The 13,997-nt window shown below is 42.1% G+C and overlaps 1 protein-coding gene across 1 annotated transcript in view; it reads right to left on the bottom strand.

The window, feature by feature from the left end:
- WDR48 (WD repeat domain 48) overlaps positions 1-9,864 on the bottom strand; it is a 29,824-nt gene extending 19,960 nt beyond the window's left edge. Inside the window, exons 1-2 of the mRNA XM_075746741.1 lie at positions 9,687-9,864; positions 582-722 (exon numbers count right to left, since the gene is read on the bottom strand). Coding sequence (XP_075602856.1) covers positions 582-722; positions 9,687-9,734 — 189 coding nt within the window. The 5' untranslated portion in view covers positions 9,735-9,864. The remainder of the gene's footprint in view (positions 1-581; positions 723-9,686) is intronic.
- Between the last annotated feature and the right edge of the window lie 4,133 nt (positions 9,865-13,997).

Genomic DNA, 13,997 nt, shown 5'->3' with positions numbered 1-13,997 from the left:
AAACACCTGAAGGGAGGGTGTGAAAAAGGCAGAGCCAGGCTCTTTTCAGAGGTGGCCAGTGGCAGGACCAGAGGCCATGGGCACAAACTCAGTCACAGGAGGTTCCCTCTGAACATCTGGAAACACTCTTCTACTGTGAGAGTGACTGAGCACTGGCACAGGTTGCCCAGGGAGGTTGTGGAGTCTCCATCCTTGGAGATATTCAAAAGCTGTCTGGACACAGTCCTGGGTAACTGGCTCTAGGTGTCCCTGCTTGAGCAGGGGGGCTGGACCAGAAGAGCTCCAGAGGTCCCAGCCAACCTCAACCATTCTGTGATTCTGTGACTGCTAACTTAGCTCTCTCTTCTCAACACAACACAGTCTTTTAATAAACTTTCTTTAGTTATTAAACACAAAGGTGAAAATAAGCGGACCAACAGAGTCTGATCGCTGTTTCCTTTTTTCCTTGAAAGTAAGGATAACAATAAAGGGGAGAAGATGACTGAAGATTCTTCCAAAATATCAGAATATACAAAATGCTCATTGACCAAAGTTAACAATCCATTAAAATGTTTAGATGTAGGAATCCTCTCTTGACTTACCTTGTGCTGATTGACACTCCATATCCTTATAATAGAGTCTCGGCCTGCAGTGAAGAGTCTATTTAATGCTGGATCCAGCTGAAGTGCATTTACCCCATTTCGGTTATACTTCTCCACTTCATCTCTAATCACATAGGAGACCTGAAATACATTTACACAAATCCAATTATGGTATTAAGATACTGCCTTGGCCATAAAATGCTAGCATCTAATTTCATCTTTGTGAGGTTGTTGGGTAGAAAATACTGAGAGCTTCACAAGCATTAAGTAAGTCTGTCAGTTTGAGAGTTACCAACACCACCTCAGTAATTCCATGCCCCTCACCCCTCCCCAAAATGGGGAAGAATCATAGAAAAGAAGCTGTCAGCAGAGCTAGAACTGGAACCCAAAGGATTATTTAATCATTACGACTCAAGCTTAGACCCAGAGAATCCTTAGTTTAATTCCCTGCTCTGCACAGATATTCTGGGTGACCTTAGACAACACGCTGAGTTTGTGTTTCACTTTTTAAGTAGGTTTCACAGTTTCTATAGCTGGGATGACAGCATTTCCCAGACTCATGAGGCAGAGGATATGGTCACTAAGGATTACAAAGCATTGAAAGACTACAGATACAAATTCTAGCTATTTATTTCAGGTGTCACTATTATTTTGAAACCAATTTTTTAAATACTACCTACTTTATAATATATTTAGTATAAATGTTTACTGCTCTTTCAGATAAATTCTTCCTTTACTTTCTTTCCTTCTGTATTTGACAGTACTGTGTGTATAGGTTATTTCATTGTTTTGTTCAGAAGCACTAAAAGGACATTTAAGGAGACATACTGCAAAAGCTACAGGACCCTCCATTATTACTGTTCAGTAAACATGATTATAAGTCACTGCAGTTTCTTCAGAGCTACCCCATTCACATCGTGCTGCATCGCTCCTGCTCACAGGGTTTATGCATTGCTATGAGGAAAGCCCTCACACGTACAGGTGGGAAAGCTGACAGCTATGCTCCTTCCCAGATTCCATAAAATATAATCAGAACAACAAGGTAAAATTTCAGGCTTGGTATAATCCAATCTGCCCAGAGCAAGAATAATTTGGATACCTAAGTACCACTGCTTTGAAAATGCTTTCAAGTAGTAGTCTTGGGCTGGAGATCTGAAAATAATTTTTCACTCCAATAACTGCATTATAGCAGTATAAAGAAAATGTTTTCCAGATCAGACCTCAGTTACATGAAATAAAACCAACAAATTAAACAAAATGTTCAGTGGTCCTTCTCATTGAAGAAACATTTTACAGCGTCTCAGTTTCTATACCACAAGAACTGACAGATCCATTTGGTGAAACGTGGGCAACACCTCAACTGAATTATCCCATCCCAGTGCAGCACAGTAAGAGAACTGATGCTTCTAGAAAACACGCATCCAGCCCTATTCTCTGTTTTAGAAACAGCAGCAACAGCTCTATAGACCAACAATGGAGGATCAAAATTAAAAGCCTCTGAATCCTTCTGCCTTGATACTCTCCATTACCACTCCACGAGTCCATTTACTACATTTATTATGTTATGTCCCAGTGCTCTTAAAGCTCTTCTTGCTTACAGTTTTTGTTAGCCATTCAGTCCTTGTAGAGTCACAGCTCTTCCACCCAATTTCAGATTGTGTCCTAATTTCCAACACTCTCGGCTTCTCTCACCCATCCCAGACTCATCCATAATATTGTTTCTATCCATGCTCAAGTCTCCACCTACACACAGCTTCAGAGACGTGCTTGAGAGAAGACACCATCAACCACACATAATAGTGTTATGTTAAACCACTTCAAATACTTGAAGTATTTTTATATTTTTTTTTGTGACGCAGAGAGCAAAGATGTACGTGCAACTCCTCACCTGGGCTTGACCATATCATGTCTACACTGTTTAGTAGACCCGCACAACTACTTGAATAAAAGAATGTTACAAAGACAAGGTCTAACATGATACAAAACACATGGCCAAATTCACACTGCTTTCAAACTCTGAATAAATCCAATGAAAATATTCAGTTAAAGATACAAAGCGTGAGCAGATAAGACACAAATTAAATTAATTCAAAACCTAAAGGTCAGTGGCTCAAATTTGATGTTAGTTACCAGGGAGAACAATCTCCTCCTGAAATACAGCGTCAGACTCAAGATCAGCGGGGGCCCTTCAGCTGTTGCTTCTCTAAACTGCAAGCAGAATATTTTTTGACAAATCCCCAATTTTTGGATTTGTTCCTCTTCTCTTAGTCACCCCCCATATTTGTTATATTTTCAGGTATAAAAGAGTTATCTCTTTATTTCACTCAAATAAGACTGTCAAACTATGTTAGTCACCCAAGCATTTTAAGGAGCTCATCATAATGTTACTTTTTTAATTTACAGGAGTTCAAGCAAAGAACAGCCATAAATAACTATTTTAAAAATAAAAAAAGTAAATGGTGGCTTACTTGAGTAAATAAGTTACTTTTCATATGTAATTGATACTTTCACAGGACTGTGGAAATTAAGAGTCATTATTTCTATGTTAATCTTGACAGAATTAAAGTCGCTTCACAATTTCTTAAAACGCAATGGATAAAATATTTTCTTGCTAAAATAAAGAACTAAATATTGTTCTTAACACAGAAACTAGCAGTAAAAAAAGCTCATGGAGATTAGATGCATTAAAATAATTTTCACTTCTTTCTATAATGGAATTTGCAGAACTACTAAATTTCCATCTAGAAGACCCCGAAAACTGTCGGCTGTCGGCTCAACTGGGTGCTGTTTTTCCATCGTTCAAAGACATGACTGGGGGAAGACTGACAACCGTCCTTTATTCCTTTTAATAACTTCCACACACGAATTTAGTCAAATATCTCTTGCCGAGTATTGTTTATATTTTAAGGGAACTGAGACAAAGAGAGGAATTGTATTGTTTCAGGGTTAATGAGTCTGTGGTAGATCGAAGAGTGCATGCTAGATCTCAGTCCCAGTTCAGCATTAAATACAACATCATCCTTCTTTCTTTCTGTGAGAAACTTGACAAAGGAACTCTGCTGCAACAACTAAATTAAAAAAGATTAAAATCTTATTTGTTACTGTTTCTTTTTTTTGTTGTTTTTTTTTTAATACATGACAGCTCTGATGGAAAAAAAGATGGCAAAACAACAAAAAAAGCTTGACACTTATAAAACTACCCAGCAGTGACTGCTATTGTCCATAGAATTCAACCAGTTACTACTGTCTCTCCTCAGACTTACAATTTTACAAAGTTTTATTTTCCATCCACAGAAGGAATAATATACCTTGCCTGATAAACTGTCTTAAAAAATTAAGATAAAAGAGTAAGAAAGAAAAAAATCCCTGCTGTATAAAGAATAGGTAATGATAATTTTCTGCATGTCACTGGAAGAAACTGTGACAACAATTTTTCAATGATAAAGATGATTCTAATCCAAATCAAGCATGTGCTCCTTAAAATTCTTTTTATTTCCAATACTGAAAGCGTAAGGGGAGAAAATTAAGATGAAAGAAAATGATTTTGTGATCAGCAAGTTTATTGCATACCACACCAAAATTTCAAATGAATAGTGCTATTTGAGCAGTTAGGAAAGGACAAGACAAACCACTTTTCATGAACAGAATATGAATGGAATATGACGACTATGGAACAAAAATGGACTCTCCAACTCTCATTGGAGGCCTGACGACGTCCTGCTAACTTGCTTACATTGGAAATACTTAATAAATTTATTTTCTCATCCAAACCAAAAAACATTAAATGGTCCACTCCTGCAAACCAGTCATTGAGACAGAAATAAACATTTTATATATTAAAAAACAAAACCAAAAACCAGCAAGATATACAGAATATGTGTCTGATCTAAAAATAACCTCAAGACATTAGCTGTATACCACACGGAACCTTTTAGAAAGAGAGGTATAACACCAGAAGCATCCAGGCTTGTATTCTAATACATTAATTTTTATTAACACAGAGCGACAAGGGTTCCACAAAGTCTGTCGAAAGGGTTTTGAAATGCCACTTTTCACACAGGGAACTTAAAATGGATCAATAAAAGCAACAGCAACTTGATTTAAAAGACCTGACACTTGTGTAAGAATGGTGGACAACAGGTAAATTCACTAAACCCAAAAGTTCACTAAGATGAACCGAGGAAGACTGCTGAAAATCCACGTGTGGTTCTCCCTTCTATTCTTATTTTTGGGAAATTAAAAAGATAAGGTCAGAAAGTGGTTTTTGTTTGTTTACATTTCACTGTCACTGAGTATAGAAATATAAGAACTATTTCTAAATATAGTAACTATACAAACAAATCATACAATCACAGAATGGTTTGGGTTGGAAGGGACCTCAAAGACCATCTAGCTCCAACCCCCTGCCATGGGCAGGGACACCCTCCACTAGCCCAGGTTGCCCAAAGCCCCATCCAACCTGGCCTTGAACACTTCCAGGGATGGGGCATCCACAGCTTCTCTGGGCAACCTGTTCCAGTGCCTCACCACTCTAACAGTAAAGAAATTCTTTCTAACATCTAATCTGAATCGACCCTCCTTCAGCTTAAACCCATTCCCCCTTGTCCTGTCACTATACTCCCTGATAAACAGTCCCTCACCATCTTTCCTGTAGGCCCCTTTAGGTACTGGAAGGTGCTATAAGGTCTCCCTGGAACCTTCTCTTCTCCAGGCTGAACAACCCCAACTCTCTCAGCCTGTCTTCACAGGAGAGGAGCTCCAGCCCTCTGATCATCTTTGTGGCCTCCTCTGAGACTCACTCCAACAGCTCTATGTCCTTCTTGTACTGGGTATGCAGTACTCCAGGTAAATACAAAAATATAAAGTATGTTTTCAAGCATGTGTGTACACAAACAAATCTAAACAACGTAAAAACAACAGGTTTTTGGCTGAGAAGAAATTGCTGTGATAAAATTCAACTCTGACCCACAGCATAGACATTTTTATCGCTCCAGATAAGGTACTGTATTCTGTCTGGAGAGGACTGTGAAGGTCACCAGGAAGTTATGACTCTGAGCACCAACCGGCATTCACTTCAAAGAGAGCAGACCGAGAGCACATTCCTATTTTGTTCACTGCGTTGATTCACAAAGTCAGTTGCAAACCAGAAAGATAATAATGACTATGATACAGATCATAGTTGTTTTGTTGCCATGATGGTCTGGGAGGGGCAAGATTTGTGGGATATGAAATATTTTAATAATGGCCAAGGCTTTTTCCATTTATACTGCTGCAGCTTTTATAAACTCCCATAACGAATAAGAATCTTTCACTACAGCAGTGCACAAACATTACAAGGTGATGGACCCTCATTATAAAGAATTTATGGGATTCAGTATCCTAAATGGATCAGGACTAATCATTCTAATGACTATCTAAAAGCTCCAGAGATAAAGCTACTGTCAACAGATATGTTTCACCGCACAAACACAAGTGAATTTCTTACAGGATCTACAATGTCTCTCCTTCATGGATGAGCCTATCAGTTCATCTGAAATCTTGTTACCCTTGTTACATTACATGTCTTATAACATTTTTTGTCTGCATAAATGAGTAGAACCTGCTTTTAAAAATACCACCACCCCATCATGGTGCAGGAAACTGTGAAAAGCCAGCTCTGACGGCACTCATTCCTTGTTTGTAAGCAGAGAAAATTTTCAAAGACAAATGATATTGTAGAGCAATTAAAACCCTGATATTTCTCAAAATCAGTGGAAGGATTCCATGAGATCTGACAGAAATTGCATCAAAAAATGAGAGAAGCAGCAGTCAACCACCAAGAAAAAATAAATTATTGCCTTAGTGTCTTAGTAGGGCAGATATATCCCTTAAAATAGTTTTAAAATTAAGAACATAGTGATATGTGAATTTTTATCAGGTGCTCCAAAATAAACATAATGGAAGGTATTAAGAAGTTCATTTTATCTTTTTACAATGGAATCAACTTACTGGCTAGTCATTTGCTTAAGTATCACAGATAAAATAAATATAACTTATAAATATAATTTATATATTTATCATATATGAAATACATAATATAGATATTAAATCTAATAAGTTACAGTACACAAAATCTAGTGTGCTTTTAATAAATGGTACTATTAACAAAATCAGTAGCTGAAACATTTTCTAAATGTAAAGGTTTTTTGTTTCACTACTTTCTACTTGCTGTCATAATGCAGTATTAGTGCATAAATATGACAAAGTCAGTGCAAAAAGATATTTTTATTCTGTACACGACTTAAAGACAAAAAAGAATTAAAGTTCATTCAACAAGTTTATTATAAAAATGCTGATCCAGATCACTTATGGCAAAATTCCCACATTCTGTCAATAGGTTTTGAGTGTGGGGGTGAATTTATTCTGGCCAGGCAGCCAGTTTGGGAGAGCAGTTACAATGCCGTCCCTCATGGGCAGCTACTTTAAGCCACCTGCTGAAAATTGGCTTCATCTTGACTTAATTCACAGTCACATATCTGAAAGCTACGGCATATGGCCAACTGGCTCTGATCACAGCCGTGTCTGACACACCTCTGCACCCTCATTCCCTTCCCAAATCAGACAACCGTGCTCCTTCAGATGTGCCATGCACCTTCAGATGTGCATAGCTAAGCTTAAGACACACCAATAGCCTGCCGCTGGACATTTCAAACACCTGAGATTTAAATCATTAAACTTCTTACCTTTTTTTATGCGTGGAATTTATTTTGAGGGCTAAAACATCTATTCTCATTTAACTCTTATAAAATTATATGCAGAAGCACCCTAAACTGACTATTGTGGATGGTTCTGCTTACCAGTAAAACAGGTGCATCCAAGATATTAACAGTTCTGATTTCCATAACCTTCAGCCAGCTCTCCTGCCATGTAAAGAATCAAGTTCCTCCACGCCCAAGAGGTAGTTTTTTAAAAAAGCTTCTTCCCCTAGCCTCAGAGGTTTGGGAAAAATTTCTCCTCTTCTCTCAAAAGCTTGATGTAGCAGCACCCTAAATGCTCAGTGGCTGATGGATACAACAGCCACTTAGTATTCCATTACATGAACAAAATCCTGTCTCAAACCAAGTAGGTGAAATAATAAGAACACAAGAAAACACCTAGCTTCTACTTAAGGTTTTATATATGCTTATAATATAACCAAAGTTATTCTCTGCAGATCTAGACTTACAATATACTGGCTGAGACGCAGATCAGTGCAGCAGTATATGAACTAAAAAAATCATGTGATCAATGAAAGCGGAAAAGACAACATCATAAACCAGCAAAAAACCACCTGTAAAAACAAACTTTTGAGCTAAGTAATGTTTGGAAAAGGAATGTAGTAGTAAAAAAGGAAACACTGTACCCTTTGATACATGTAGCTGTCAGGGAAATAATACTTCATGAAAAACTAGGACTACATCAAAGAAATATCTAGTTATCATAAAATCCCCCTCCTTAGGAGAGCAACCTGCAAAAACTTGTTTATGGCACAGGCAACAACATCAATAAAGGGATATTATATTTTGGATTCTTTGTATTTTAAAGCATGTCAAAGGGGGGAGGGGGTTGAAAGGGCAAGGGAATTCTTTATACAGTATTGATCGAGCGCTTACCTGAACCATCAAAAACACTAAAGGCTATAAAGGGCACTGCAGATTTCCTCTGTGTGATGAAATGCAAAAGAAATGTTCAAAAACTGAACCCATCTCTGTTTGGAAGGATCCTAGTGCTATTTCAGGCTTAATTAATATTTCATAGACACACAGAATTGTTTGGGTTGGAAGAGACCTTTAAAGGTCATCTAGTCCAACTCCCCTGCAATAAGCAGGGACATCTCCAACTAGATCAGGTTGCTCAGAGCTCCTTCCAACCTGACCCTGAATGTTCCCAGGGATGGGCATCTACCACCTCCCTGGACAACCTGCTGCATTGTTTCACCACTGAATTTCAATTTTTTCGTAAAAAATTTCTTCCTTATATCTAGTCTAAATCTCCCCTCTTTGAGTTTAAAATCACCACCCCTTCTCCTATCACAACAGGCCCTGCTAAAATGTTTGTCTCCATCTTTCTTATAAGCCTTCTTTAAGTCCTGGCAGGTGCTATAAGGTCTCCCCGGAGCCTTCTCTTCTTCAGGCTGAACAAGCCCAACTCTCCCAGCCTGTCTCCACAGGCCCTGATCATTTCTTTTGATGACAGTGGACAGATACAGCTGAAAGTTACACTTGCCACTAGGGGTAGGCAGATTTACACACTGACAAAGCATTAAATCTTTTCCATAGTGAAAGCTATAAAAATGTTTACAGTACTGGCAGTATCACAAACAAAACCAAAAAGGTTGAAGACCATACTGAAACCATTTTTGTGACTTTTACTGTTAAAGAGTCTTAACTTTCACCACATTTCAGTAACTCCAGTCTCCACCAAGGCTACAACAATGTGCTCATAGCCCACACCACAGGGTTAGATCCTCTCTGAGGTGAGTTGAGAAGGTTTACACCCACCAGACTGCCTAGGCCACGGTCTTCCTTTAAGAAACGCTGACGGGAGCTGGGAAGGGCAGACCCGGGTGGCTCCGGGCCGGGGAACCCCACCCCGTTCGGCAGCGAGCAGCACCTCGTCCCCCTGGGCCAGCCAGGCCGCGGTGCCGAGGGAGCCACTCGCCCCCTCCACGGACGTTAGTGGGGGTGTGGGAGCGCCACTGGGGTTGGGGGGTGTCTCCCCTTCCCCTCAGTGTTGTTGGGAAAGGGAAGGAGGCGACTGCGTTGCCATAGAAACCCCCAATCCTTGCCCCTCCCCAGCTGAGGGCAGTCGCTGCCACAGCCCCTCAGGACCAAGCGGCAGCGTCCCGAAGGGGAGCCGTCCCCGAGGGGAGCCCTCCATGACCCGGCGCCCTCTCCGGCCCAGCGCCCTGCCGCCGCTCCCCGCCACCTGCCCGCCGCCCCCGCCCGCTGACCCCGCCCCTCTCCCGGGCCGCGCTCCGCCTCGCCGCCACAAGCCGTCCTTTTCCTCCTGCCGGGCCAGGCCTTGGCAGAGCCCCGCCGCGCCGGGCCCCCCCGCAGCCCCCGCCGGGCGCTGCCTCGCCCTCACCTGCACTTTCCGCCGCCCCGCCGTGTTCTGCCGATGATGCGCCGCCATCTTGCATGTTGACACTCCTATGTCATTTCCGAGGAGAGCGAGTCGGACCGGAAGTTCCGCCCCCCTTCCTTTCCCAACTCGCGTAGCGAGGTGGGACGGGGGCGGTCACCGCCCGAGGCGTTGCTAGGGCAACCGCTGGAGGGGCGGGGCGAAGGAGGGGCGGGGCGAGGTACGTGTTCCCGCCCTGCCCCCGGCCCCGCCATGTTCTCCTCACAGCGGCTTCTTTACAGTACTTCCTCGGAAACGTTTGGGCCTGTTTCCTTGCCTATGTTGCTCTTCACGGGTTGTCTTCACCCCTCCTTGCAGTGTCCCGAGGGCTGTGTTTTCCCTCGGGAAGCCGGGCTAGGCCTGCAGGGTGAGGTCACTTGTCCTGTTGGAGGGCTCTGCTCAGGGCTGAGGAGTTTGGCCAGGGCTGGTGCCAGCCCGGAGGTGCTCCAGCTCGCAGCCTGAGGCACCGTGTTGTAGGCAGTGCTTCTGAGGTGCTGGGGCTTTTACATGCAGCCTTCAGGGTGCCCAGGTCCACCACCTTTGTTTTTAGGGTCTGCAGTGGGGTCATGCTTAAAAGGGAGATCGTGCCTTACCCCTTGTTTGGGGCAGCTCCACTGAGCAGTTAGCAAAGACTCACTGCCTTCCCCGGAGGACCAGGGAATCATAGAATGGTTTGGGTTGGAAGGGACCTCAAAGATCATCTAGTTCCAACCCCCCTGCCATGGGCAGGGGCACCCTCCACTAGACCAGGTTGCCCAAAGCCCCATCCAACCTGGCCTTGAACACTTCCAGGGATGGGGCATCCACAGCTTCTCTGGGCAACCTGTTCCAGTGCCTCACCACTCTAACAGTAAAGAAATTCTTTCTAACATCTAATCTGAATCGACCCTCCTTCAGCTTAAACCCATTCCCCCTTGTCCTGTCACTATACTCCCTGATAAACAGTCCCTCACCATCTTTCCTGTAGGCCCCTTCAGGTACTGGTAAGCTGCAATTAGATCTCCCTGGAGCCGCCTTTTCTCCAGGCTGAACAATCCCAACTCTCTCAGCCTGTCCTCACAGGAGAGGTGCTCCAGCCCTCTGATCATCTTCATGGCCTCCTCTGGACTCTCTCCAATAGCTCAATGTCTCTCCTGTACTGGGGCCCCCAGAGCTGGATGCAGGTGGGGTCTCACAAGAGCAGAGTAGAGGGGCAGGATCACCTCCCTCGACCTGCTGGTCACGCCTCTCTTGATGCAACCCAGGACACGGTTGGCTTTCTGGGCTGCAAGCGCACCCTGCCAGCTCATGTTGAGGTTTTCATCAATCAATGTCCCCAAGTCCTTCTCCTCAGGGCTACTCTCAATCCATTCCTCGCCCAGCCTATAGTCGTGCTTGGGATTGCACTGACCCACGTGCAGGACCTTGCACTTGGCCTTGTTGAACTTCATGCGGTTCGCACAGGCCCACTTCTCCAGCCTGTCAAGGTCCCTCTGGATGGCATCCCTTCCCTCCAGCGTGTTGACCACACCACACAGCTTGGTGTTGTCAGCAAACTTGCTGAGGGTGCACTCGATCCCACTGTCCATGTCGCCGACAAAGATGTTGAACAGTGCCGGTCCCAGTACCGACCCCTGAGGAACGCCACTCGTCACCGTTCTCCACTTGGACATTGAGCCGCTGACCACAACTCTTTGAGTGCGACCATCCAGCCAATTCCTTATCCACCGAGTGGTCCATCCATCAAATCCATGTGTCTCCAATTTAGAGACAAGGATGTCATGCGGGACAGTGTCCAATGCCTTGCACAAGTCCAGGTAGATGACGTCAGTTGCCCTTCCCTTATCCACCAATGCTGTAACCCCATCATAGAAGGTCACCAAATTTGTCAGGCACGATTTGCCCCTAGTGAAGCTGTGTTGGCTGTCACCAATCACCTCCTTGTTTTCCATGTGCCTGAGCATAGTCTCCAGGAGGGTCTGTTCCATAATCTTGCCAGGCATGGAGGTGAGACTGACCGGCCTGTAGTTCCCTGGGTCTTCCTTTTTTCCCTTCTTAAAAATGGGGGTTATGTTCCCCCTCTTCCAGTTGGCAGGAACTTCGCCAGACTGCCAGGACTTCTCAAATATGATGGCGAGTGGCCTGGCCACTTCATCCGCCAGTTCCCTCAAGACCCACGGATGCAACTCATCAGGTCCCATGGACTTGTGCACCTTCAGGTTCCTTAGATATTCTCGAACCTGATCTTCTCCTACAATGGGCAGTTCTGCATTCTCCCAATCCCTGCTTTCTGCGACCTGGGCAGTGTGGCTCGAGCATTTGCCAGTGAAGACTGAGGCAAAGATTGTTTTGTTTAACAAAAAAGGATTCCTGAAAATGATTGTATGATGGTATGAAATCTAATACTGTTTTCCAGAGATGCTTTCCCCCAAAAAATCTCAAATATCTATTCAGCACTTGAACTGTTAATGTAAAACACATTCAGCTGCAGCAGTGAGCACGTTCTGGGTGAGGATCTGTATGCAGTTGTGTACAGGACTGTCTCCTTAGTGCACCTTTTTGTTACATGGGTTACTTCATTATGGTAGAACATGGTATTCACATTCTTGTTCGCTGCTGGTTGCAACCATAAGCAGAAGACATAGTGGCCATTTACTTCTGATTTAAACTTTGCTTATTTTGATACAGATCACGTTTTCTAGCATTGCTGAAAGCACAGTGTCCTCATCACAAATCCAAGTGGAGGGTATGATTCTCAAATGAGATCTGCCTTGACTGGAGTCCTTCCTTAACTGTAGTATTTCTACTATTTTATCTTGTTACAGCAGTAGGAAGCATATGATTTAAGGCATCTCCTAAGACAAATGTGAAATGTGTTTATTGTTTAATAATTTTTTTTTTTTCCAAGATAAAATTAAGGGCTTTTTTGTTCAGCATTTAGTTGTGTACTGGCTTCAGGCTAATGGTAATTGTCAAAGTGTTTCAGATGCTGTCATGCATAAAGTGTGCAATTTTATTGGATTCTGGACTGGCAAAGGATGAGGTAGCGTGAAATTTTCTCTGTAAGTAAATACTGAGCAAAGTGCCTTACTACATTTCAGTATGCATTAGTCCATTAAGAGGCTGATGATTTCATAACACAATAATTTTCATGCATACTTCAAAGTAATTTCTTGTTTTCTTTTAAAGGTATTGAAATTCTTATATTATTTTTGTGTTATTCTTTGATAAAATGAAATAATTTCATTCATAAACCCTAATAATCATTTCATTATCCTTAATCACTGATGGATAATTCATTTAGTAAAGTTAATAGTGTGTCTTCAAGGGCAGTTGTCATCTTTTGTAGCTTTGATTTAAAATTGAATTTGATTATGGACAGAGAACTTGTTTTTTACATTATTATGCAAGTCAAAAATTGCTTTTCCTCTTTTTTGTGCATCAAAGAACTTTTTGTGGATAGTCACTGCTATTAATCTACATAATGGAGTCTGTTTTCAACCTTTCAGATGAACAATTCATTACTTGAATGAGAAAAAAATGGACAGTGATCCCTTTGTATCACAGAATTATTGTGGTTGGAAGGGATCTCTGGAGATTGTCTAGTCCAGCAAAGATCATATTTACTGAGGGCTGCTAAAAATATGAGTATTATAATAGTGATAATTTTCTGGTTCCTGTGTGTGTGGTTATCAAGCCTGAACTAAAGACAATATTACGCAAAAAAATATTGTAGGTAAGATTTTCTTTGTTATGCAGTAAACCTTTCAGCCTTTCATCATGTTTTTGTTGTTTTAGGAAAGCGGTAAGATTTTCTGGTTTATAATGTTAGCTGTTTGCTTTTAGTTTTGGAAGAGAAGGAACACAATGTATATATAAGTCCAGGGATTATTTTTCAATTTCCATGAATATCTGATCATCTTTGGCTAAATTGTGAATTTCTGAGAACACTAGAATGAGCAAAGAGCTGTTGAGCCAAAAAGGAAGTGGTAGAGAACAGAACAGGTCTCAGGAGTGAAGACAGGATGTTGAGATGAGAAGTAAGGATGGAGATGCCTGGAATGTAAGTGTTTGTTGGGTGAATAATCATTGTGACAAGTAAGAATATAAAGATGATATTTCCTTAATAATAGTAGGAATGCTATAGAATTTCCCAACTTCTGTCTGCTGCTCCATTCCCTCTTTGTGAAATTTAATAGTCACAGCATTCAAAGAAAATGCTGAAAGGATTTGGAAGTATGCTGTAAGAATGATTTGGAACCTGAAAAGTGTGATTTACCATGTAAAGTTCAGATG

The sequence above is a fragment of the Balearica regulorum genome, chromosome 2, assembly GCF_011004875.1.
Source record: "Balearica regulorum gibbericeps isolate bBalReg1 chromosome 2, bBalReg1.pri, whole genome shotgun sequence".
NCBI lineage: Eukaryota > Metazoa > Chordata > Aves > Gruiformes > Gruidae > Balearica > Balearica regulorum.
This window is presented reverse-complemented; position numbering and strand designations above follow the sequence as displayed.